The sequence below is a fragment of the Strix aluco genome, chromosome 9 (assembly GCF_031877795.1).
Source record: "Strix aluco isolate bStrAlu1 chromosome 9, bStrAlu1.hap1, whole genome shotgun sequence".
NCBI classification, from domain to species: Eukaryota; Metazoa; Chordata; class Aves; order Strigiformes; family Strigidae; genus Strix; species Strix aluco.
Genome location: NC_133939.1, coordinates 4,275,031 through 4,302,132, shown reverse-complemented (window position 1 = coordinate 4,302,132; position 27,102 = coordinate 4,275,031). Strand labels below are relative to the sequence as shown.

Below are 27,102 nucleotides of genomic sequence, written 5' to 3'. Positions count from 1 at the left end.
CTAGGGTAGGGAAAAAAATATCTCTACATCCCTCCCATCTCCACAGGCTATTTTCTCACATAGCAGCTAAAGGATTAGGGACAGAGTCACTTACAGACTTGTATCATTTACAGATCATTAAGTTGGGCTGAGGGTTTACCAGCCCCTTCACTAGAGGGAGAAAGTTATTTCTGATCAGCTGTTATTGATGGTGCAACCAGAATACATGCAATACCAGCTGTGATCCAAAACTATATATGGAAAGTGAACATATACCCCAAAATCACTGGAGTGCAGCAGCCCAGAGGAACATGTGAGTTTGGATATACAAATATGAAGCAGGAGGACTTGATATGTATCTGTTCTCCAAATCCTCACTTGAATTTCTGCATCTCTCCAGCATCTGAATTTTTCACTTCAGACAACAGAAAACAAATTCTGCAATTATTTCTGTCTTATACGGATGCCAAAACTCAATGAATGGAGCATATAAATTTGCGCAAACTAGTGGGCTTTGTTCTGGCTCTCTCCAGCCTTGAAACATCACCAGTTCTTTCTTGGCATTGCTACAATTCTTTCCTCACCAATCACTTTGTTTGCCAGGCGAATTGCTGCCTCAACTGTGTTTTCTTCCACAACTTCATCGACCAAGCCCAGCTTCAGTGCTTCAATTGCTGGAATGTGTCTTCCTGTAATAAAAAGAGAAATAAGGTGACTATAGCGGGGCATGATGGGCAATTTCATTCTTCTCCATCTGATCAAATCACTTGTGTGTAGCTGGCTTCAAATACGAGACATGCTTATTACCATAAAATGCATTACTAACTACATGCCTCAGAAGCACGTGCATTACTAACTACATGCTTCAGAAGCACGTATGTCCCTTTCTAGTCTATTATTAGTGAAAGCAAGCTGAATTTCAACCCAAGCAGCTACATAGGTAAAAGAAATTCATGGGTTTTAGGCCAAGCTGGTGGTATGACTCAATGACATATTCTTATATACAGAGCAAGGCCAAGGCACAGTACTTTACCTGTAGTGATCATATCCAGAGCAGCTGGTACCCCAACCAGTCTGGGTAGTCGTTGAGTGCCTTCAGCACCTGGAAGTAGCCCAATGGTGACCTCTGGTAAACCCATCCGTGCCTAAAATTAAGTCAAATTCAACAACAAATCTGATTAGAAAGAATGTTAATTACAAACCGACCAGAATAGAGGAAAGACAAGCAGACCTGATTCACACATTGCTCCTCTAGGAAGCCTCAGAACTTCTACATAGAAACTTCATCCTTGCTTTTTGTTACATAAGACATTTAAGACAAAAGCCCACTCAACTATTTCAAGAACTTGTGTACAAACGTGCAGGAAAAACATCACTTTTCGGTGGATGTATGGGTGCTAGCACAGCACTGGAGGAGAGCTGTGGGGCCAACAGCATACCCCAGCTTGACATGTGTAAACTAATGCTTTCAAGCAGTTGTTACCAAATGCTGGAGGGTGCTCTGACTTAACTGTTAACCTACTCATTCTAATTCTTGGAAGTATAGTAAAGGAAAACTGGTACAGAACTCTTCCCTAATCTTTCTTCAAATGTTTCCTTCATATGGCTCTTGGTGCACTTGACACTTAGTAGGGTTATAGCAGAGAAGCCAGGGGCAGCAGGAAGGGGGGGTCTTGTCTTCTCTTAAAAATCTATCCAGATTTTATTGCCTAATTTAAAAAAATAGTTTGCACATTTCCCATTGAGCTCTTGAGAGATTTGGAGTCACTTTAAGACCGCTACTTATGGCACCCACCTTAAGTGGCATATAGGGAGATGCAGAATACCTCTTTATGCTGTTACAGCAACCCACACTGTCATGGAGAAACAGTGATTCACACTGCAAAAGTGAGAGGATGGCCCTATCAGTGAAGAGTGTCTCTATAAGGAGAGCAGGTACTGCTAAAAGGTAGTTGAGCATTCCTGAATTTTGAAGGAGGGGATTCAAGAAAAAAATATGGATGACTCCTTAAAAGACTCTTGAAGCTGTCTTTTGGTCAGAGTGCTCCCTGAGGACCCAGAGCTCATGGGGAATCAAACCATAAAAGCTCCATGCTAGCTGAGTTTCAACTACCTATTGAAACTAGGCCACCAGCAGAAAGAAATGCAAAATTCACAGGGCTGGGGAAAAAAAAAAAAACATAAGTAAGAGAAAGTCACGCTGCATGAGCCAGTAAGATACAGCCATCTACATCATAATATAGATAATGACTGCTGAGACCTAGAGCAAATTAACACTCGGTTACTGAAGTTTCTATGCAGACATCTTATTCTACTAGTTACAAATCAATTTTATATTTAGAAATGACTTGAAATTAGTTATTTAGTAAGACTTATGAAAGCATGTCAAAGGTGGTGTTGTAGGTGAAGACTGTGCACACAGACTTGTCTCCTGTAGCTATAAAGCCCCCCTCCTCTGGGCAGATGATCCCAGGAAAGGCGTGCTGTTCCACCGCGCTTCAGGAGCAGTCGCCTGCCCTGTCCATGGCCATATATACATGGCTCCTGATGCCTTCACCAGCCTCTCTAGCTCGCAGCGTGTGTTACCTTCACATGTGCAATCCGATAGTGACAGCCAAGTGCCACCTCCAGGCCTCCTCCCAAGGCAACGCCTTCAATGGCAGCCACCACAGGTTTCTCGCTCCTTTCTATGAGAGAGACGATGGGGCCCAAGGCAATACCACGTCTCTTCGGAGAAGAAAATCCTTTAATGTCAGCTCCTGAGTTAGCACAAAGAAATTAAGAGGAATTAGTGGGCAAGGCAGTGGTTGGAACAATCCTTCCCTCTGTGCCACTGAACATATCTGCTCACAGATGATCCAGTCCTTACAGAGCATGCTGCTGGCGAGAGAGTGGTTAACAGGAATCGACCCCTTTTGGGACCACCTTCAAGAAACCCTGGCTCCTTGAGCCTATTCAGAGAGCTCAGGGGAAGGTTAAGTACAAAAATGCATAGTAACTGTAATGTTCATGCAGTTACTACAAAAATTTGCAGACATCCTTGGTGTAATAAAAAAAAAAAAAAAGTTGAGTCTGGAATAGTTAAGTACAAGCAATGTAGAGCTCACAGAAGTCCCCTAGCTTCCCAGGTTTCTACAACTGAAGAAGATCTGTTATTCACCACTGCCCCACACCGGGTATGTTCCATACAGGGACCAGCTGATGGTCCAGAGATTTTATACAAAGCAAGCTATGGAGAGTAAGGAGGCATGGGGGCATTATGGAGGTGAGCAGCTGTCCCTCATTTCTGCATGAACATACCAACTTATTTCTGGCCTAGATGGTCCAGCTTGTCATGTGCCCCATGTCAACTGTGGCACAGCAGAATAGAAAAAGCCCGCTGTCTTCTGGCCACTTCCAGCCAAATCAAGACTTTTATCAGCAGTGTTACAGGCAGAGAATCTTCAGACATGGTGGGTAGAGAAAGTTCCCTCTTTTTCTGGGCTGTGTTTGATGAAAAATGTCTTACCTGCACTGAATTTCCCATTTTCTCCACAAATCATAACAGCTTTCACTGAAGGATCCGCATCTGCTCTCTTCAGTCCATCCTCTAATGCCTGGAGAACTGTCAAACTGAAATAAATTAGAGATTCAGTGAGTAACAATCAACTGCATTATCCTTCCAAGAGGTCAATGTTATAACCACTAAGTGACCCAGTGAAAATGAGCAGTATGTCCAAGCAGGTCTCCCCCCTAGCCTGTCTTCTGCCATAGCCTCTCTGGGTGAATCCTTCTGTTTGTCCCCCTCTTACTTCAAGGGCAAGAGCCAAAATTCGACAAGCTTACAACTGTTGACCTGTCACTCACTTCCTGGAGAGTTGTTTTCTGGCTATGACATTGCTGTTTCCAAAGCAGGCAGCACAGGGAAATGTTCTTTTGAAAATGTCTTTATGAATTAAACATTCAGATTTTCAGGAAAACAGTTTAGCATAATTTAAAAGTAATTAATGCTAAACCACTGACAGTCTAAGAACTTTTTAGAAGGGAAAGGAGCTCCAGGGATAAAAAGGTATCTTTCAAACACCTGACACAGAGCTGGTGCTGTGCTGAGGATTATAATGTTTTCACCTTGTGAAGATCTGCATATAGGTCCAGTCTTAAACTTGTGTGGGATCCTGTCAAAGTGAATTTGGGCCTAAAACACTACATAGCATGTCTTCTTTTGTCTCATCTGAACATACTTCCACAGACACAAGCAGTAAATGTGGCTGGCAAAGAATTAACAAAGAAATTAAAAATGGAACAGTAAAAGTATAAATAGTATTTTTACAAATCAGATATTTAAAAAATATGACTGTATACCCACTTTGCATGTGAAGCTTAGAAGCTAATTTATATATATGTGTATGTGTATGGATTGACACAGAGAGTACAATCTGTTTGAGAAGTGATGATAAAGAAGATGGTAGGTAAAAAAAGCATTAACACCTAACACTTTATTAATATATTAACACAAATTGTGTGTATATAATTTAGATACTAAAATATATTCTCACACACACACTTTTAAGTATGTAAGTGTGTATATATAGTTTGTGAGAGACTTTGCTGTGTGCATGTGTGTATACATACTACATATGTAGATATGCCTCCAATTCAGAAAATCTGAGCCACAAGCAGTTGGAGGCTGGAGAAATACTCGAAGAAGGATCACACATGCTCACCCAGTCCTTTATAAATATGGCTTCTGTTCCTAGACCTTCTCCAAACCATAAGCCCAGCTTCACATGTAAGCTAGATGGCTGATAAAAAGGGAGCAGAGCTCTGTTGATGCCCAGTGGAAAGAAGGAGTGTGAATTCAGAAGAACTGATAGAAAGACCTGATGCATACTCAGTTTGTGCATGTTTTTCAATATATTTGAGGGTGTTTCATCCGAAAAGGAAGCTTGTCATAAAGTATATGAAAAATATATCACTGTACTCATGTGTAATGCTTCTAGGTGTGTCCCGGGTGGGTGATCACAGATTTATATAAGGCAACAGCTTGCAGCATTGAAGTTGAAATCCACAGACTGAAAAGGAAAACTTGGGGAGCCCGAGAAGTTTCCTGCAAGCCAGCTGTGTGAAGTCCTGCCAGCCAACCTCTGCATATTCCTCCTTCAAAATCAAAAATTAAGAGAAGCTATTAGCAAAGTTTGTTAATCAGGGCTGTTGGCTGAGGGGAGCTGTCTAGGGAGCTCTCCAGGATCAGCTGCTGCCATGGTACACAAAAGGATCAGCAGGAGCCCTGAGACCTGACAAGCCAAGACTGAAAGAAGTGTTATTTTTGGAGAGAGAACAGCCGGTTATGTACCAATTGTCTCATCCAGACATCAAAGGCAACTCTGAAGTCTGACTTTAGTAATGGTTCTGAAAGCTGAAACTTAAAATGAGAATAATTTGGCCATGACAAAGAAAAACTATTAGGTGACTTGGTAAAGGTCCTTCCAGCACATATAGTTCCATGTAGCAGAATATGAAAGTCTTTACAATTTTAATAAATGGTTTCATATTCTGTGGGAAAAAATACATATTAAAAATTTGGTTTTTATCTCACTCCCTTTGGAATATCAAGTGCTGTGGCTGCTGCTATTTGAGGAGGACCCACAGGCTGCACCCGATTCTCGCTGCTCTTAGAGGTCTGGTTTTGCATCAGTGGAGAGCCAGGCCACAGAAATACCAAATTAGCCTAGCAGCTGAAAGATTAAAGGGAAAATCATTAAGAAATGTCATCACACTTTACAAAGAGGTGGGAAAAATATGTACCAGGATTCCAAACAAATGTTAAACTACTGATTTGAAAAAATTGTATAGAAAAATGCCACAATTCTCTCAGGAACAGACAAGAAGCAATCAAAGCATTTCTGTGTCTGTTGCAGGCATGTGATCAGCAGATGCAAAATGCCCACGTAAAAGGTTTGTCTGCGTTAGATGGAAAGGTTCAGGATTTTATGTAGGAAATTAGTTACAAGCCCTTAGCACTTACAACAACATACTCCTACCAGAAGAAAAATTAGTCATCAAGGCTGCCACAAAATAACAGTTCAATACCTACGTGACCTGTATTAACCCAACAGAACTACTTTTGCCAGAGAATAACTTCACCTTGTACTTGCATAAATATGTCTTCTCTCTCCATACAACATTTTCCCAGTGGGAATTTTTTTGTGGGACAAAAAGGAAGAAATATCAGACTTTTTGCAGTTTCTTGTTCTCCTAAGATGGAGCAATATGTTTGCCTCAGGATATGTTACAGTCCAACACACAGGCTGCGTTGCTTTGTAACTCACGTATTATAACTGGTACTAAAAGATGTAATTTTCGATGAAAGCATCGTAGTAAAACGTATGACAGTAAAACTACAAAAATACTCAAGAGTACAACTTCAAACAGCTAGAGCATTAAAGAACAAAAAGTCACTATAATTTGCATAAGTATTTCATTACTGTGACAGTGTCATTCATTTAACAGTAACAGTGCAAAAATTCACTCCATGCATTCCAAACAATGCTTCACCCCATGCTATGTAGTCGGTTCCACCATATATACTATTTTGAGTGCAAGAAAAGTGATTCTGCCAAGATGATTGAGCATTAAGGGTTTTAGAAACACACCACAGGTGCTGTTAAAGAACATGTGCACACCAGGGTAAGAGAATGTTCTTGCAGGTGACCACACGAGGTTATTTTTGTTTTGCATAAAACTCATTGCAGTGATGATGGGCTGGATTTGTAACAAGGTTTTATTATTTACCTTAATAATTTCAGATTTTAGCTAGGGTTTGTGAACTTCTTTCATTTAAAAAACCCCAAAAAAGTAATTTAGGGGAATCCTGAAAATTTACTTCATCACCTTTAAAGAAGTAAGACTCGATTCCAACAATAGAAAATGCCATTTATGGAAAATACGCAGGTCTGGTCCTTTCCCCTTGCACTTCCCCCGACACCCACAATCACTGCATTGGGGATCTTGCTATGTACGTCCACACACATTCTTTTCAGCATCCCTTATACACCTGCTGTCTGTGAATTCGCCTAATCCCTTTCTAATTCTGCTGATCCATCTGCCTCCGCAGGCTCCTGTGGCAGCAAGCTCTGTAACAATCTCCTACTCGTTTAATTAAATGCCCCTAGTTCAACTGTTGCAGGATTTGATAAAGAGTTATGCCTTTAATTGATTTACTTCATGATTTTGTAAACCTTGATCTTACTCTCCCACAGCCTTTTCCTCTCCAAACTGATGACACTCAGCTTTTTCAGTCTGCTTCCTTAATGCAGTGCACCATCCCTTGGATTATTTTGGTTGTGCCTTTCCGGATCGTCCCTGTATCCTTCCGCGAATGCAAAATCCAAAAGTACCCACACCAAATAAGATGTTTTATACCGCAGAAAAGGGATGCCCTCTGCTCTGTTCTCAACATATGCTCTGATGGTACCCAATATTTTGTGAGCTTTTTGGGCTGCCCCAGCACATTGAGCTGATGATTTCACAGCACTAGCAAAGGTAAGGATCCCTTTCCTGAGCTGTAACTGCCAGTTTTGAGCTTGGTATCCTGTAAGCTTGTCCTGGGTTATATTTTGTATTTAAAGAACATTTTGCTACTGTTTTTTAGCATGCCTTGATCTATTCTTTGTATTTTTTTAGTCTTAATTTCCAGTTTACATCTCTTCTGTCACATTTTATGGGATTTCTTGTTTTCCTCATTTGAGTAAGCTTAAAAAAATCAAACTTTTCCCTTAGTCTTCTTAGCTTTCTCATCAAGCCATGCAGGGCATTTACCAGATCCCTTGCTGGCTGAAGCTTACCTTGGCTTCTAATAAACATAAAAAATGAAAAATCCCAAACAACAATGGTCCAGCCTCCACCCCTGTTGCAGGCTTCCTGTCTTTTGGATAGCTTCTTGCAGCATTTATGTTTGAACTAACTGCTGGGTATTTATGTATTTCCCTTCTTGAAATTAAGTATTCATGTGCTGGATTTACCTGGTCTGTTCTCTCTTGCCTCGGTCTCAGATCCAGCTGTGTAGTAGTTGCTATCACACAGCAGCTAATACAGCTTGAATGGAGTCATGCACATAAATTAAGGCCAAACTCAGAATCCCTTCTGTGGGGTTTTAGAACAGTTGTTACAGGAAGCAGACACTTACTGCATTCCAGAATTTTCTCTCTGCATCTCATCCTGAGGTGCTGATCCAGTCCAACACAGGTAATCACACACTCCCATCACTGCTACCTATCCAAAGTTGCAGCTTCTCTAATCTCCTTTACAGTTTCTGATCCTTACACTGATCGGGGGTCAGAAGGACAATCCTAGCAGCCAGGGAGAGCCTTTTCCAATCATGACTGTTACAGTTATACTTTATATAATCCCACACGTACACTCCCATACCCTGCGTCCTACCCTATCATCTCTGGAGCTTTTCTGCACTTGTCAGCTCAAATGCTGAAATACTCTTCCACATCCTTCTTAATTTTCAGTGCCAGCACTGCTAATAAGGTGTAGCTCGTTCTTCCTCTTGCAAGTCTTGTCTAACTGTTGCCCAAAACTTCCCGGTTTTTTGCATATCTAAATCCCTTGTCTCCATGCCATGGTCTCATTAACGCAGATCTCTGAATACTAAACTTCTGCAAACCAGGAAAAAAAACCCCAAACAAATCAAATTTGGCACATGTCACCTCTGCTGGTGGAGAGAAAGATCAGCTTAAAGGGGAGTCTGTGTGGGAGCCGAATTTGCTGCCAGACTCACAAGTCAGCATACATTCCTCAGGAAAGCACTGCCCAGGAGGTACTTGCACAGCAGCAGATCATGTCAGACAGGAGAAAGCAAATTCCTACCCACCAGTGGCTTCCAAAGTGCTAATGGCCAGGGCGACAGCCCGGGAGCTGGGAAAACAGCACCGAGTGCCACATATAATGGGGAGAGAGGAATGAGGCTGGAACAGAGCAGCAAACCCCAGTCTTTTAAAAAGCATCTGTGCCTGCTGTGAAATTAAATTTTCAGGACTGCAGGACATGGCTCCTGTCTGTAACTTTCACTGCCTGCTATCACCTATGTAGTCAAACATTTCCAACAGCAAACTCGCTCCCTGTTTGTACAGTCCAGTACATGTATGGTCCAGCACATAAAATATGCAGAAGCAGAAGGAACACACAGGGATCAGAGTGTGCTCTACCTTCCCTAGATATATCCAGATCTCAGCTAAAAACTACCTGATGGCAAGTATGAGATAATTATAGATCCCTTCTAGAACAGGTATTATTGCCCTGTCAAGCGATCAAAGACCACAGGCATGTCTCAAGTTACAGTTTCACGGTAACTTAACTGATTTAAATCCATGCTGTGCAGGTTCCCATCCTTCCCCGCATTCTCTTACTCTGTCCCTTGTGCTAGCAGTGCTCCTTCTGCAATGCAGAGAGCTAGACTGGCTGAAAAACCAACCCAAACCAACTGGCTGGTGGTTCATCACATTTGCACCCGGAGCTGGCTCAGTGACAGTCACAGGAGCACCAGCGCTAGCAGAGCAGGGGCTGTGAGGAACCACGGCCAGGATCACTGCAGTCCCTTCTTAGGTTGTGCTATGGTGCTATGGAGCTTGTCACGAGGGAATGAGCCTACGTGGGTGAAGTAAGTACTCGGGTCTCTCAGGGGCCTTTGTGCTGCAGGGCTGTCAGCAGATAAAAGAGTGTGGGCAGCACAATACAGGTGTAGGGGAGTGAAGATACAGCACTCAATGGAAACTGCCTTTTCAATGGATCTGAAGTCTGGCAGGATCTTCCTTCTCCCTCCTGGTGCTGGAGGACACGACCATGACCACACCATCTGTTACCTTTGGTTTGTCAGAACTGCACCCTGCTGTGAGGGCACTGAGAGGCGAAGTGTAAAGGGTAGTAGAGGCAGGGGTCTGTCCCAAAGAGGCTGTTGTGCAGGTGCACGCAGTTGCTGTTTGAAGGCAGAAGGCAACTTCTCAAAAGAGGCAGTTAAGGTTCCTTAAACACGTATCTTTATCTCTGTATTTTGTACTTTACATGGTAAGGATGGAAAGTTTACTGTGGGCACAGCCTGGAAGATCTCTTAGGCCGCCAGTCCACAGGAGGTCCAAGGGATGTCCTGCATCCTGCAGTTCTGGGAGTCCTACACATCTAGTCCATCTCATCAAGTTACTCCAAGTTTGTTCTCTCATAATTATCTGGGCACGTGAAAATGATCTTACTGCACTTTTTAATCTGTTGTGACAAGAGAGTGAGCATTGCCAGTTACTGCAGAGCAATGTAGCTTGCTGCAGAAGAGCGGCAGCTTGCATTTCTTATTAATGCTCTTATTTGTCGCTTTCAGCTTCTTTTTAACAAACTTTCTGGTTTACAAGTCAAGCATAACTACAGTGGATTTTTTTTGGCTTTGAATATACACTGAATAGACACTGTGGTCACTGTTACAGAACAGCTCTTCAGCTACAGCTGCCTAAAAAGGGCTATGTGCTACTCAGAACTAAAGGATCTAAAATACACACCTTATGACAGATTATGCAAAGCCAAAAAGCACATACATCCTTTACAAAACACATGAAAAACTAAAATTTCAGAGGCTCCTACAGATTGATGTTTGACCTTGTTTTTCACTGACTCGTGTTTGAGATCACTTGGGGCCTTTCTTGACCAAGATGAGGTCAATTCCTTAATCAGTTTTAAAAGGTAAATGAACTTGGTTCTGACAGCCCTGGCTGTGGTTTAAGCTTGGCGCCAGCTCCTCTTGTTGAAACACGTCTGCTGTCTACCTTTGCCCTAACCCCTGTGCTCACTTGGATAGCGCAGGGACTCGCCAAGAGAGCACTGTGGAGCGCCTGGGGCAGGCAACCGAAACAGTAAGCGAGTCTGAGAGGAAAAGCTGGTTTTCACCTACGAGCTCTGACGGAACTCCAGGGCGAAACGGCTGAACTGCTGATGCTGCTGTGCAATTTCTCACTGGAAGCATCATCTTGATGCTTAAAGACTGGAAGGTGATGAGAAACACGCCAAGTTTTTAAACAGCTTCCAGAGGAGATGACAGCATGTACAGATTGATCAGCCTGACACCTTTCCTGTGAAAAAACCCCACTAGAAATTATAATAAAGAGTAGAAGTCATGGAAAAGTTCAGCGTGCTTTTTGCAAAAGGAGATCTAAGCTCTCACTGAAGGAGCGCCCGGGCTGATGCAGGTACCCGAGTGGTGGCTGGAGGAGTCCCTCGGTAGAGGCTCTCCCAGGGCGGCCTACGCGGGGACCATGAGGGGCCTCACACGGGCAAGGAGAGGGCGGGAAATGAGGTGAAAAGGACGGAAAGCAGAGCACCCCCAGCCCGCCCACCAAGCGACCGGGCGAGCGCCAGGGACCGAGCGCGGCGCCGCTGCAGCCCCCGTAGCCCCGGCTCGGCGCCCCCCCTGAGGGGCGGCGGGGCCGGGCAGGGGCGGCCGCCACAGGAAATGGCGGGCGGCCGCCCGGGGGCCCCCCAGCCGCAGCCGCCGTTACCTCAGCGCGTTGACCGGCGGGTTGCGGAGCCGGATGACGGCCACGGCGGCGGCGCCCCTCGCGTACTGCGCCATGCCGAGCGCCCGCCGCAATCCCCGGGCGCCCGGGTCGGGCCGCGCCGGCCCCCGCGGCGCCCCGCCCGCAGCCCGGCCGGGACGCCCACAGCGCGGATGTGCTGGGCCCGGCCCCGCGGCCTGGGCTGCCCCGGGCCCGGCGGCTCTGCCGGGGGTTTAACGTGCGCGTCCCGTCCGGTTATGGACCCTCGGGCGTTATTTTAGAGCTGGCCCCTCAGTTCAGCGCGGTGACACCAACGGTAACCCCTGTTCGGCAAGGACGGTGCACATTGCCGTGGCTAGGTGGTATTTAAATGGCAAACATCTGTCACAAGGGCTGGTCCTGCTTAAAACTCCGCAAGAGCCTAAGGCCTATGTGATTTTTGCAATTAACACAGGGAAGCTAATGAAATGAGGATGTGGTAATCTCTGCCACGTTGTTAAGATCCTACTTAGAAAAACATCAGTTTGTAGGAAAAGCTAAAAGGTAGAAGAAAAAATAGTTTCCAATATTATAAAAACTATCCCTTACACAAAAATGTAATTCAAGGGAAAGAAAATGTTCTTCAGAGGGAAAACTCCTGTACATTGAAAAACAGAATTTTGACATGGATCCGCTGGTGGCTGGTTGTCCTGCCCTGTGACCGGTGCAGCTATTCAAGAAGCGATCCAGAGAACATGACGAGGACGCTTCAGCAGCACCGGATCACAGTGCTGGGTACGAGCCACGTCAGAGCCGACCCCCAGACCAGGGCGAATCTCCCAGTAACTCCTGAAAAAAAACCCCAGCAACCACATGTGCTTCTCCCAGGTACGGGTGTGTAATGAGGCCTGGCTTTCCCTGTGGTTTAATCTGTGGGGTGGGGTGCAGTTTATCCTAATTAGCTCGCTGTGGAAAGTTAAATTTGCTTAAAATGTCTTTATAGCTTTACAATCTCTCTTTTATATCTCTTGGCCTTTACAAGTCAGGCAGTGGGCAGAATGGCTGCAGCTCCTTCCCCTGGTCTGGAACAGGCATAGATAATTTTAGGACTTGATTTATGTGTACAAAAAGGTTTGTATGAATATATAGTCCTCACTCATTGCAACTGCTGCCTTTATTGTTATTGCTCTTGTGGTGGATCACTACAGCTCTTCTGTCATTTGTTAAGCGATGTAAAAAACTCCCCAAAATGGGGATAATAGTCTGCAATTTGCTTGTAAAATAGTGTGTTTTTGCAGTTTATAAAAATGGTGTAAACTACGCCTTCAAGGGCTAACTGATCTGTTGTATTTATATTAACCAGAATGAAACCAAAGATCACTCTGAGTTGCACTTTCTGTTTATAATTTACAGGTCTATTTTACTTGTCCTTTATAATACAACTGCTGTAGTGTGACAAAACAGGACCCTTCTGAGCATGAATAAACACAGAAGAAAACACTTCTCAGGGACAGAAAGCTCACAGGGAATAAAAAAAACCACCCAAGCTCTACAGAGTCATGGAAAGGCTCCAGTAAATGTTTAGGGTTTATTGTTGTAAGCCTTATGTTTGTCTTTTTTTTTTTTTTCTTCCTTAAAGATAAATAGAGTTTGGTGGAAAAAGAAGAAATGCATTTAACTGTATACAGCAGAGGAAATTAAACTCTTCAGAGCTTTGTTCTGCACTGAGCTGTACAAGGACCATGTGCAAGGGCCTGAGCTTAAATGCACCTCCCAAAACAATGGAGGAAGAGGAGGGCATGGGCCTGGGGCCCCAGATCAGGCTTCTTGCTGTTTTTCTCTCTTAACGGCTTAGCTGTTCTCACAGCAGCCTGATGCAAGGCTCTGCTGTATCGGAGCTGATCTTGAGCACAGGCAGCCATGGGAGGGGGTCAAGGTTGCAGAGCCTGTTGGTGCACTTAACCTTGACAAAACGTAATCAAGATGGTGAAGTTTCTTTCTGTAAGCTTTTGAGTAATTCACCAAAAGCTCATACAGGTCTCCAGAGCTTCTATTTCTAAAGCTGTTCCGTGAGGAACAGGGCTTTTCCCTGCAGACAGCCTGGCAGTTTATATTTTGATGAAAACCAGCTGTTGACTATGAAACCACAAGACACGGTGGCAGCTTTCTCTAGCCCTAGGCCCGCCAAAAGGCATGTTGCTGTACGAAGAGAAATACAGCTAAAACTGTGTATCTAAAATTGCTCATGTCTTTATCCTCTGCTAGGAGGCAGTTCTACTCTTATTTGTCTGTGGCAGCTGATGCTATTTCAGAAGTAAACTATGATTATGGTAGAGCCTTAATTTTGTGTAAGAAGGTTTGAGTAGAAATGAAAGGCTTTCTTTCAGCAGCACAAGGCAGGCAGTGAGGTAGGTTGTGGATATTCCTCTGAGGTGGTTAAGTTTTGTCACCCCTTTGATTACTGGTCTTTTGACTCCATAGTAGAGGATAATGCTCAGAAAATAGACCTGGTTCCCATTCCAGCTCTGGAAAAAGGAAAGGCTTCTCAAACCAGGAATATCAGATCCTTAGAAACTCCATTACCAGAAGTGGAAATGAGGGATATTCACCAAAGGACAGATTTCAATGAATGTAAATGTTGTGTTTTGTCTTTTAAACCCCCCAGAATGTGCAGTGGTAAAAGAAAGAATCCTGCTTCTTCCCGAGCCAGAGCAACATGAATCTGTCAAGTCTCCTACAACCTCCTGGGATCATCAGCCTTGTTCAGGAAGTGCTGAATGATACAAACAAGTGCTTTATTTATAGGAGGCTTGGGTTAATTTTTATTCCAGTATATCATTACTGCAAGGTACTTCAGAAGATGCAGCTTGATTTGCTATAAGCTTATTCACACAGAACAGAAATTCCTGGAAAATGATTATTTGACAAGTTGCACAAAACATGTCTGTTTCTGACCCCAGAGGTGTTTGAAAAGGAGGATCTGCAGTGATGTTGCAGCTGTAGGAGTAGAGTATTTCCACTGAAACTACCTCTGAGGAATATGGAAGGTCTGACTCGCTGTATTGTACAATCTGAGCTGAGGTTTTGTGGTAAAACCCATGGGGACAGTGCTGAGAGGTGTAGGAGCTCTGAAAACTTACTCGTTCTTGACAGCAGCTGGTCTAAACATCAGGCTTGAATTACACCCTGCTGTTGAACCGACAGCTCAGAGGGCCAGCTAAATTCACCAACAACTGTTTTCAGCTTTCCCTTTTACAGCTATGACTTTTGCAAAATTTTTTTGTCTTTAAAAAAAGTTATTTAGTGTAAAAGATCCGTTGATCTCCTCACATTTACAATCTTTTGTCTGGTACACTGTTCTCTGATCCTGGCTAATTCCTTCATCTGTGGTAAAAACCAATATTGGTAAACATCTGATCATAAAATAATTTTCAATGGCTGCTTTGGTTATACACACCCAGAGGTGAACCTCCTCAGCTCACTGTGAGGTCCTTATCTACACTGTCTCCAAAACCAGACTTCTAGAGCCTCAGTGAGCTGGAGTTCAGCACCTCAGGGCTGGTACCTGTAACTCTGAGAGGCGCAGCCGCAGTCAGTGTGGTAACTACATCTACACTACAAGGCATATTATGGGCTGTGAAGTATCACCCTATTCTAGAGTTTAAATTTCCACTGAAGAGCCTCAGCTTCTTTTAGCAATGGAGGTTGTTTTAGCTTGATGCGATAAAGACATATTTAAAAACTTTTCCTCCTTGCTGGGTATCTTTTGAGGCATTTTTTTTCCTTTAGCAAAAAAGGTTTTAAATGTCTTGGAAACTTTGCCTCCTGTTCTGTCTTCTATATCAAAGCTGCATGTAATTAAATGCATAATTAAATTGTCACTGTTAATATTGTTTAAAAACAGGGCTGTAGGTGGAGAACAGTTGTATATCCATCACTGCACTCCCCCTTAGAAAGAAACAGCTAATTTTCTTTTAAAATGTACGTGGCAGGTGCGAAGAGCACAGCGACACAACTCTCTGAGCAGAACAACTGTTTGTCTGACTAAGGCTTTATGGCTTCCTGACACCCAGAGTTACCTCTCTGTAACTGCCCACTGCATCAGGTCTGTTATGTATGTATATATTTTAACATCCAGACCTGCAGAGACAAAGCCATTAACAGTTTTGCACACATAAAGCTGCTGTAACATGTCTGTTAGCAATGTACCAACCCACAGGATTTCCCATCGAGTGGGTCCCCTGTTCAGCACTGCTCTGTGCGTTTCAGATTTAAATTGTCTTAAACAAATATCACCATTTCAGATGTAGGATCTTGAGTTCTCCCTGCCAGAACAAAGTATCTGTCAGTTATTTTTAACAGACCGAGCCTGTGTGATGATTTTTAAGCTCCGATATTTGTGTGGTTTCAAAGCAGCACCTCCTGGCAAGCCGTGGTATTGCTCGTGCAAGCAGGGAGACCTTCCTCTTGGATTGGTACACGACAACAGCGGGACAGCTGAGTGACCGCCAGCGGTGCTCCCTTTAGCGCGCACATCGCAGTGACGCGGCTGTAACGACTTCCACTGGCGGAGAAATAAAAGCGGGGAACAGGTTTCAGAATTTTTTTAAATGAAAGCAAACATAAGAGCTTAGTGCTGTCACACAGGTATTGCTGCCTTTTTTTTTTTTTTTTTAAATTTATACTACATGTACTGGTTTACAGTGGACAATATTACTAAAAGCAATGCAGGACATTATCCAAAAAACTGTGAAGCCAGCAAAGGATGCTTGTTAACATCCACATAAACGGTCATATGGACGTTAGCATTCACCTTTTCCTTATCTTAGTCCCTTCTCTATCCCAGTATAAATCTGACAGGCAGAAAACAGGTATAAATGGAAATTCACAACAGCTTCAGAAAGCTTCATTGATGTTTGAAGTATCACATTCCCTTAGTGCTGAAGCGATGCGGCTGTCCTTCTGAACAAAGAAAAATACTACAGAAACAATGGAAGCATCACAGAAAACCCCTAAAGAACAAGATTACAGTCCCCTCGTTCACAGCATCTACACATGGTTTAAGGTACTGTAAGTATTAGCATCACCATGAAACAATCCAACACACTGGAATAACTTGAGGAATCAGACAGAATACCAGGCAATTTATACAGAATACTGAGATATGATGTAAATATTCATGTTATGAATAAAAGCAACAGAAGTCATTGTAGAGGACCATTATAAGGGAGACAGTGAAATTGTCAGTAACAATGATAAAATGATGTATGTAATCAATAAATGTTTCTGCTCTCCATTCCAATTGCTGATTTGTTGATGTACCACTAATGAAACTCTTTTTCTGTCCAGTAGTAAAGTACGATGTTAAAAGCATCTGTCAAAATTTGGCATCTTTATATGCAGTTTGGCCACATCCTAATATTTTGAGGGAACTGGCTGAAAAATTATCTGATTATTTGGGCTGGTATCATGAAGCCTTCGAGAACAGAGGAAGCCTCAGATTACAAGAAAACCACTTCGTGGTTTGCCTGCCCTAACTGCACTCGGCCACAAACCTGGTGCCCTGCTCCGCACGACAGCCCAGCAGGTAATCCCCGTCCGGCTGCTCTGGAGGCCGGGCCCGGTCCCCTGCCCGGGAGTCCCGAGTCCCGGCAGCCTGCCCGGGGCAGCGGGGTCCCCACACCCCCCCCCGCTCAGCCCAGGTCTCCTCTGGCCCGCGGGGAGCCCCCCAGAAAGGCCCCGGCTGCTGCGGGGATACCAGCGCCCACCACGGCCGCCCGGCGCCCGCGCGCGCCCCCTCAGGCACCGCCCGCGCGCCGCTGCGCCTGCGCGCCCCGGAAGTGACGCAAGGGGCGAGGCCGGGGCGGGGCGGGGCGGGGCTGCCGGCGCCGGACGCGGTGCCCAGGTAACGCGGCGGGGGCGGCGGGGCCGGGGCTCTCCTGGCGGTGGGAGGGTCGGTGCGGGCAGGGCCCCTGTGCTGGGAGTCGCCTCGGAGGGGGCCGGTTCCAGCGGCTCCTCAGCTCCCGGCCGCTGTCCGAGCGCTGGGCGCCTCTCCCCGGGGGGCGGCCCGGCTCCGGTGCTCCCCGGGGCCGCTTCAGCTGTGCGCGGGCAGAGCCAGGGTTTGTCCGCTCCTGTTTTGAGGCGCGTAGCTTCCACGCTTGCATATTTTTATTATTTTTTTTTAAAAAGAGTTTTTCGCATTTAAAAAAAGAAGCTAGAGTTGCGTCCGTGGCGCTGTTTCTCAGCCCTATAAAGCAGCGAGGTGCCGGTAATGCCTATTTTGAAGCAGATGAACAATCGCAGGGTATTATCTCCTCTTCCCGGGAAGGAGGAAGCGTTTAAGTAAATCTCCAGACAGAATCTGAAGCAGATCATTACTGAGTTAAGACTGTGGTATCTGTTGTAATCCTGTCTGAGCAAAACGTACCAGAGGCTGTTGACAAAAAAGAAAAAAAACAACAGCACAAGCTTCTATTGTTTTGTGCCCTGTTCAGTTAAAAAAAAAAAAAAAAAAAAAAAGTGTGGTAATTTCGATGCTTCTCTCACCTGGCAGAAGTTTGGAAGAGTGAGAGGGATGGCTTTAGCGAACACTTGCCGTGGACTACCTTTGGCTTAGCCCAGTAGAGTGAAACAAAGTGATAACTGGTAAGAGGTGCAGCACCTAAAACCGTGAAGAAAGACAGCATCTTGCCTTCTTACGGGGGGGGGCAGTTCCCGGGGCAGAATCTAGTACCTCTAGCTTATTTTTGCTATATGGATGGAGATGGATATAAATAGTACTTGGAAGCATAGTGCAATGAAAATAAAACCTTTAGAGAAAATGGATAGGAACCTGTCAGCCTCCTTTCTCGTTTGAACTTTGTGGGAGTTTTGCTGCTGGAAACTACTAAGACCTTGTTGTGACTTCATTTGCAGTTGTTCTGCTTTTATCCTCTACTTTTGCTAGTTCAGAGATAGACTGCTCTTGACATACTGATCTCATTCTGAAAGCAGAGTGAAAAAATAAATACTTTCTGCATTCACTGAGATGGATTTGAGTACTGATCTGATTACTCCAAGGAGGCATTTGAGATGTGAAAGCTTATGTTTTCGTGATAATTATATGTATCAGTAGGCGTGGAATTTCAAGAGAGTAGGTTTAAGGTTATGTTGATGCTCAAAAGGGTGGCCCACTGCACCTCTGACTGTATGTTTTCGTTGCCTCTTGTGTGCAGGTATAAGTGCTTGTGTGGTTGGCTGGATTCATCCACCAAACTGACCAGGATTAGCACCGTACAGAACATGAACTCTCAGAGCCGTGTCTGTACTAATGCTGGTGTGTGTAACAGGGAGAGGCAGGTCCGCCCCTTAGGCAGTGTCATGGATCAAAATCAGTTAAGCTGCTTGTGAAAGTCTTCCCTGAGGCTGTGCTTCACTGGAGAGGTGAGCTGGCCTAGTGTTTGTGGTTTGTTTTTTGGTGGGGTTTTTTGTTGTTTTGGTTTTGTTTTGATTTTTTTTTTTTTTAGATGAAAGCTGTGAAATACTGTCTCCTTATTTCATGATATAGCTAATATTCTCAGCCCCACACCCGCCCCTCCACTCTTTCACAGTAGAAATATTTTTGTTTCCTGAAAAAGATTACTTTTGGGTAATGACCAAAGTGGTACGTGTGGAGGGTTACAAAGGTAGAACTGGAGAATTTTTAGAAATCTACCTGTGGTGATTATCACCAATAACTCCGCTGGTATTGCTAAAACAGATGTTCAGTTTTAGAGAACAAAAGCAGTTTTTGCTAAATGTAAAGATGGGAGCACTAGCAGTAAATAAAGAAATCGCATTTAGACACAAAAAACAGGTGGATAAAGAATTGAAACGTATGCAGTAAACAAAATATTGCTCTCGATTGCTCAGTTTTGGTCTGAAGTGTATTTTATTAACTGTTTCTGACATCAGAAAGATCTCTGTCCAAAAAGAGGATAAAAGATGAGACTATTACCAAAACTGTATTTACATCAGAGGCGTGCAAAGAATCCTTTTTGGTGCTAAACAGTTTGGTTTGTTTCACTAAGACTAAGAACAATTGGTCTGAAAAAAAATAAAATCAGTCTTTTTTTTTTATTATTTTAAAGTCTATGTTAGTACAGCAGCTCATAGGTTTTATTCAGGTATTTACTGGAGAATAAATACTTTTCCTTGCAATGTCCCAAGAGTTTTATATAAGCCTTTGTGACGTAGTTTAATGGCTTAATTGCAGTGTTAAAACACTACTTCAAGAAGTGCTGAATTTCCACAATTTGGTGTGGTTTGGTTTGAAATGATTTTTGCACCGTGGCTCCTGCACCTGCCTTGACCCTGTTCTGTGGTGTGCACATCATGTCATTTAGAACTTCTTTCATGAAAGCATTTTTTTTTTAGGTCCCGTATTAAAATGAATCTAACTGCTGTCCTTGTAGAATTTATTGTTACAACTTCTCATAAAGAAGATAAATTGCCCTTTATTATTCTTTGTTAGAAAAGATAGTGTAAGATTTAATAAGTTACTATATCAAATGCTCTAGGCGGGTCTCAACAGTACAGTGCTTAAGTTAAATATTGACTTGCTGTATAGGACTTTGGTCTTGTGTAACCCTTGCCGAAGCTGCAGCCAGGAGAAAGGTATCATGGCAAAGATAATGACAACTTAAAATTACCCCCTACCAAACTGAAGCCAGTCTAGCTGTGCACAGAAGCAGCTAACGGTGGCAGAGGAGGCTCAGCTTGATGATGCTTGTAACAGATTGAACATGTAGTTAATTCCTCTGTCTTTCTTGTCGCTGTGGAATATAAAAATTAATTAAAATACCATTTAAAGAAAAATGTGAAATAAGGATGTAAAAAATGTTAGTGTTTTTTGCAGTGTAGTCTTTTAACTACATAAGCATAAACCTTCCTGTAGTACACTCATGCCCTGTGTTGGTGGTCTCTGCAGCCTGGTGGGAGTAGATAATTAAGTTTGTACTGGGGGTGGTGACAGTCTGTCTCTCTGTAGATAGTGAAATGACGTAGAATTTGGGGTCTCATCGCTGGTGCCAAGTTTGGTGGTCCTTTCTAATCTTGCTCTTACTTAAACATACCTGTAGCTGGAAGAAATTCGGTGTGCTGGTAAACCAGCTGTCAGGAAGTCTTGTCTCGGACCATGCCTCCTGGTATAGAAGGCTCTTTGTGTTTCATATACACATGATCCCTTGAAAAAATAAATATTTCTCATTCTTGTAAAGATTCACTTTCAAATCTGGCCTAAGCGTGACTGATTCAGTATTTTCAGTCTGCTCCATGCCTCTTCCCTTGCTGTTGTGGGCTTTCTTACAAAGGTCCAAAATCTGGTTGCTAAACTTCACTGAAAATAGAATTCCTCTGGAAGTGACAAGATAAATCTTGTTCCTCAGTGATGCAGTGTGTATCATTCTTGAATGCTTTGCTGTGGGGAGCTCAGCATGCAACACAGAGCTGTATATTAAAGAAAACTCATTTTTCTCGAGCTAAGAGGCTTTGTAGGTGGGAGGCATCTTAGACTTTCTTATTTGCCAGTGGGGAATAGGAGTTTCAAGCTAATCAGGAGGTTGTTAGCAAAGAAAAAAAAGAAGAGCCAGTCATCTAAGGTGCTTTAGGTGAAGGAATCTCTGCATCCTTTAATAGTAAGATATTTTGAGCTGTTTACATGTGGGGTAATAAGTTATTTTATATCTTTGTTAAGTCTAGTTTACTGTCAGAATCTAGTTCAGGAAGATTTTTCTCCTGGGTTATTGGAAGAAGGTTGGGTATGTCATGTGTCAACTTTGATTGCTATAAACTGAGGTTTCAGTGGAAGAAACATTTTGTTTTAGAATTAGGATCGGGTTGATAAATCCTGCCTTTTTACTTACTCGTTTTGAAACCATTTCCCGAATTGCAATGGGCATGAATTGCTCCTTGCTCACTCTCTGGATATTCTGGAATGTGCATTTATAGAGCTGTCTGTGAAGGGCTCGTGGAGTAAAAGGTCATTTGGGTTTTTAGCATTTCTGTCAACTTTTTCCACTTTGTGAATATAATGTGGTGATGTGATTCATTTTCAGGTGTGTTTCAAAGATGCATGGAATTTTGGTGTGACTGAGATCAAGATTTAGGCTGAACTCCAGATGGTGGTCAGAGGATTACTTTGAGAGCTAATTACAAGTGTTCTTTGTATAAGTCTGAATAGTTACATAACAAAGATTTTTCTTTAATGATTCACTGGGCAATTTATTGGGGGGAAAAATAACCCCAACTTTTTAACTCTCTGATGAAGCATGTTTTTGCCTTACCCCATCTGGCTCATAGTGAGTTGTACCCCAGCACTTGTAGGCTATTTTAATGGGTATTAATTTCCTGACTCTGAAAATGAGATCTATGATATCTTTGAAGTCTGGATATCTCTTTTTCTTTGCCTGTGTGGCCTACATTTCTCCTTGCATCCATCTACTGAGCGAGCATACTGCTGTGGTGTGAGCTGTGAACAAAGACCTCTGCCCGTGGTTTATTCAGGCATAGACTCCATTGAGTTAGTGAATGCTATTTTTGGAGTTCCCTCAGGGAGAAGGTGGTCAGCCTGTCTAACCTCAGAGCCGAGCAGAGGGGAGCGTAGCAATGTCAGCTTTGGTGTTGCTGTGCTGGATCAGCTGTTGGTGGTGGTTCTGTCAGGGAGGGTCCTGTCTTCTGCAAAGGGGTGTTAGCAGGGTCATCCAGCAGCAAGGTGGTGAGAAAACATGCATTTTACTCCTTTGGTTTGTTGTTGTTGCCAGGAAACACCTCGTCTACATTTCAGAGACTTTTGAGTTATGGCTGCTCCTATCTTAGCTTAACAGATTTGTGCTACAACTCATAGATAAAGGTCAGTGCCCCTGACATCCACAGTTCTGGATCACTGTGCCAGCCTGTCTTGTCAGGTTGCGCTGTCACTGTCCTGTGTGGTGCCTGGTGCTGTGGCCACTACAGTTTTGGCCTTTGGTCTGTGGCAGGATGGCTTAGTGCTAAAGGGGTGAAGTTTCCTCTCAATTATATCCCTCCCTATTTCTGGACTACTCAGGTAACCCTCAAAGAGCAGTTTCCCACTGGTGCTGTGTATCCAGTGCTGCTGCTGGCTTCAGATCAGCCAAGCACCTGAACGTTGGTGGAGAAAACCCAGTGCTGGGTTCTCGTGCTGGTGGTGCCATGGACCTCAGCAGGTAGCAGACTGATTTCTGAGTTTTCCTTAACAAAATTTGTTTTCGACCTGTTTTCCTTATAACAACCTGAATGCTAAAGTTTGTGGTGTTGCTTGGTGGCATTAGGACACTCTTGTGGGAATGAGAATGTTTAAAAGTTGCTTTAGTCATAGCGTTGCTGGGAGGACTTCTCTCTCATATCTTCCTAAGTGAAGGTTAGTATGTCATATAGCTGACACAGTACTTTGACCTTCCTGTTTCACTTACAAATAGAGTGCTCTTTTAATGGGTTACTTACATTCCTCAAGGTACAATGTCCTGTATTTTTGATGTACTTGCCTGTCTGTAATGGGAGGAAATAGTGGTGCTGGTTAACTGATTTAATGTGTTCTCATGATTAGAGACTCCTCCTTCAGCCTGATGGGCAGAAGATTGAACAAAGGTGTGCTGACTGTAAGCTACGAGTACTATTTTTGTGTTCAGTCATCCATTGCCTGTGCCTGGGGGCAGGAGCTCTCTGGAGAGAGATAATCCGAACTGTTGATGGAGCTGTTTAGTGCAGTCAAGTTCAGGGGCTCAGTAAGCTGACCAGGTAGGCAGTCGGCTGAGGAGGTATCTGTGTGGAAGCCTCATAGTGCTTGAAGCCATAGGGAATGTTTGCAGAGTCATTTTTCCCCATGTCTAGGGCCAGAATGTACAACTTGCAACAAAAAGAGTTGTCATGATGTCCGTAAGAGATCCTGTCCCTAAAGCAGAGGTTTTCCTTTGCTTTGTCAGGGAGCAGTTGACCTTGGGAACAGCGCCTCGAGCTTGCTGGCAAGCTGGCTGCTTTCCTGTGGTTCTGAACACACTGAAGCAGCAAAGATCATTCCCCAGACTCTGAGTGTGAGATTTGGTCAGTGCCCTCTTCAGAAACCAGATTACCTTGAAGTTGATCTCTTTGCTCCATTTCCAACAGGAACTGTCAGTTCTCTTTTGAAAAATCTAAATCTAAGCCCAGGCTTCCTGATTCATGGAGTGGGAGGCTATTGTATGTCTGACCCCAAATTGGCTGCTACTCAGGATTCTGCAACATGTGATGCCTTGTGTTGAATCAGATGATGGATGGGTGATTTTGTTGATTCCCTCCCGGCCAAGGCATCCTTAAACCTTCTGCCTATTTTGTGGGAGGCCCGTATGGTTGCAGGACTGAAAGAAAACCCTAACTTCAGATTTGTGTTGCGTTGCATGGGCTGGGTGCTGGGTAGTTCTTGATGCTTAAAACAGCACGCTCTTCTCCAGTACGAGACTGTCATTGGTACCAGGAAAGATGGTAGTAAAGAACCTCCTCAGCCAAACGGCCAGTTTCCCCTCTTTGTGCTCAGTGAGTTCAGTGTTTTCTTTGCAGGTCACAGTGGTTCATACTCCTTAATTTCTATCCTTTCCTGGTAAGTCATGCTTTTCCCAGGTTGCTCCCTAAGATTTCATTTCAATCTTTTTTCTGAAACCTCACACGGCAGAGGTGCTATACAACACTTGTGTGTTGAGAGAAGACTTTTTTGGTTTTTTTGCATAATTAGAGGATTAAATCTTCCAGACGTTCTTTGAAGCTACTACTGAGAGAGCAAGGCACTTGGAGGTGGATTAGAGACTCTTAGGAGCTTGTTTATGCTTTGTGTGATGAGAGATACTCCTTGTCCTCCTTTCCCCCTGGACTAGCTCAGATTATGCTGATAGTATTAGTGAAGAACACTTCCAAGTCTGATGTCACTCTACAGCAAAAACCTGGAGGTTTGTTGAGATACTCACCAAACACTGGGACTTTGCAGAGTCATCCAGGAATGAAACTGCATTTTGTGGAGCAAAATGTACTGAGATTGCTGTTTGCATGGAGGACTCTGATGCTTGTTTAAAGAGTAGCTCCAAGCAGAGCTCTACACACATGTTGTTACCTGAAATTACAGGAGAGTTGCTTTTAAGTGGCTGAGTTTCTTTAATCTGTGTTGTCTTTATGACACTGTACTCCTCCTCTCTTTGTAGTTCTTTCAAACTCCAGTAGCAAGTTGGCAAGAACTGCGATTTTGGGATGTATGCAAAACCTCTCTACCTGTGAGCCTGCAAAGAGGTGTGGGACTTGCCCTGCAGATATGACCAAAGGGGGAAAAAAAATCTTGGGGAGACTTTGCATCTCAAGCAGTCAAGTGTGAAAATGGATAGAATATACTGAACTGTAATTATTGGGAAGTAGGTGTCTTTTCCTAGACTTTCTGGCTAGTGGGAACCTTGAGAGTGTGACCTGAGTAATCTGAAAGAGGTGGAGGGTTTCATTGCCTTGAGTAGCATCGTGACTCTTTCACGGACACTTCCAAAAGGACATAATATTGATAACAGGCACTGCAGGACATGTGGTGTTGAAATTTTATCTGCCTAAGTAGCTGCTAGTCCAATTCCATTAATGTCTGCATATTTAATAAACTTTTAATGTTGGATTTTAATGAGTTGGCACTTATCTCTGAACATCCAGCAGCACCAGTCACAGAGTCTAGGTGGCTCTCAAATGCGGATTTCTCTCACTCAGGGGGCATGTGGCCTTTCCTTGGGCAGTCAGCACTTGATGGGCTATAGCGTGCTTTGATTCAGTTTCTACTGATGTACATCAACAAAGAATTCTTAATTTGGATGGAGCCCGAGGGTTAGGTTTTCAGGGGAGGAATCTTTTTTAAAAGCTGGATGTAAGAGAACATGACCTTGGTTAATCTTGTAACACACCATTTATCTACTTGGGATGATTCTTGCTAGTGATCTAATTATTTTGGCTGCAAAATTGGGCGTCCTAGGGAATTTGTTTCTAATGTGGCATTTGCTCATTTATAATCCTAGTGCTTTTGCTTTGCCTTTTCAGCCTTATTTTTCAAACATATATCAAACTCCTCAGAATCCCAAGCAGACTAAGAAGTGTCCTGGTTGTGCTGCACAGTTGGAATCAAGTGTCTCCAATGATGTTAAGGAAGCTATTCGGTTAGCCAGGGAACCTTGGCAAAATTCAGCAGAAAAGTTCAGTGTTCATGCTTTTGAGATAAACCTAGGTGTAGTAAATATATGTCAGTATGAAAAATGTAGCAGACAAGGTGAAAAGGGACTTTTGATAACACAGTGTAATTCTCAGTTCTGGCACCAGTATGACTTTAAGTCACTTCCCCATTCCCTGTCTTTAGGATAAATTCTCAATACGCTACTGTAATGTAGATAGTATATGTGTAAGCTGTGAGGGTCGCAGGGGTAAAGAAAGAAGCCCTTACTGCCTTCTTTGAGATAAGAGTAATTCAGTGGCTGGACCCATCAGATTGGTTTCGGGTGACCTTTTAGTGTGCCTGGTAAAAAGCAGGAAAAATGTAATGTTTATGTAACATAGTATCTTTATCTGAGAGAGCTATCTTTTAAATTGAAGTTCTTTTTATATCTCCAGAATACCAGTTTCTGAGAGGAGGAACAAAGAGAGTTAAGGACAAAAACTGATGGACCATTACATCTTCCAAAATGAGCCTGTTCACACTTGGGAAACTATCATGTCTTGAAGGTGAGTAGGTTTTGTATGTGACAGATGAGCTGCCCAATGTCTTGGGTCTTGATCATTGGTCTTCCCAAAGATAGATCTGTTCTTATTTCAGCTTAGTGTGCAACTGCCTTTCTGGACTGGCACAGCCCATAGAAGCATGTTTGAGAAAATATGTATTTTATCATTGGGAGAAATATGTAGGAAGTAGGTAATATTTTCCACCGTACCAATTAATTATCATTAATTTGGAAGCTCTTGAAAAAGCTAGAGTGGTTAGTGAAAGAGGTGAACCATTTAGAACGTGGCTATTTTTTGGTGAGTGGAGGAAATGCAGGTATTTTATTTGCAGGATGAGAAAGTTAAGTTTGTAAGAGAAACTTTCGTTTAGTTTGGTGAATGTATTAAATTAGGTAAGGCATTTTAAGTGCTGTTCCAGTCGTATCTCAAATGATATTATCAGTGTTCAGAGTAGCTGAAGAAGAGTGCTTGCTATCAGAGATGGTAAATTAATTTCCCCAAAGTAAAGAACATAATACTTGAATGAAATTAAATCAAAATTATATTTTGTAGAGTTTGTGATATCTTCTATGTTATTTTTGTACTCAGCCCCTTAGGGCTGTGGGCAGTGACCGTACGGTATTGTTTTAAAATCCTTTAATAACAGAAATCAAAATGGGAAATGTCATGTAAGTCCTGCACTCAACATTGAAATAAACCCAGGATTTCTGAGACAAACAGTTAAGGTTTAAAATACCTTGTTTTAGACTTTAATGTCACTTTAATAAATAGCATATAGAAGGAAGCCATGAGCCTATGTAAGCCTAAGTTTGCCTGCTTAGCAGCATTAATTCTGCTTTTTAATTAGGCTAATAAATTTGCTTTTCTGTTGGTTACTTTATTGATAATTAATTTT

The 27,102-nt window shown here is 43.3% G+C and overlaps 2 protein-coding genes and 1 long non-coding RNA gene across 8 annotated transcripts in view; 1 reads left to right on the top strand and 2 right to left on the bottom strand.

Annotated features, from left to right (window-relative positions):
• Positions 1-11,625, bottom strand: part of EHHADH (enoyl-CoA hydratase and 3-hydroxyacyl CoA dehydrogenase) — a 28,191-nt gene extending 16,566 nt beyond the window's left edge. The window contains exons 1-5 of one of the 2 annotated variants that reach the window (XM_074833477.1): positions 11,499-11,625; positions 3,488-3,591; positions 2,566-2,738; positions 1,013-1,124; positions 564-668 (exon numbers count right to left, since the gene is read on the bottom strand). In XM_074833477.1, the coding sequence (XP_074689578.1) occupies positions 564-668; positions 1,013-1,124; positions 2,566-2,738; positions 3,488-3,591; positions 11,499-11,572 (568 nt within the window). In that variant the 5' untranslated portion in view covers positions 11,573-11,625. Of the gene's footprint in view, positions 1-563; positions 669-1,012; positions 1,125-2,565; positions 2,739-3,487; positions 3,592-8,672; positions 8,721-11,498 lie in introns of those variants that run through there. The other variant, XM_074833478.1, reaches the window with a different exon arrangement.
• Positions 11,626-14,271: 2,646 nt separating this feature from the next.
• Positions 14,272-17,357, bottom strand: LOC141926960 (uncharacterized). The gene is made up of 2 exons (XR_012624255.1): positions 17,030-17,357; positions 14,272-16,038 (listed from the first exon to the last, which is right to left on the bottom strand). It is a non-coding gene; the product is annotated as an uncharacterized LOC141926960 (long non-coding RNA).
• The window catches only part of MAP3K13 (mitogen-activated protein kinase kinase kinase 13), an 81,777-nt gene continuing 72,018 nt past the window's right edge, over positions 17,344-27,102 (top strand). For 3 of the 5 annotated variants that reach the window (XM_074833452.1, XM_074833460.1, XM_074833454.1), the window contains exons 1-2: positions 17,344-17,379; positions 26,100-26,210. The gene's annotated coding sequence lies outside the window, so the exon portion shown is untranslated. The remainder of the gene's footprint in view (positions 17,380-26,099; positions 26,211-27,102) is intronic. The other 2 variants (XM_074833459.1, XM_074833455.1) reach the window with 2 other exon arrangements.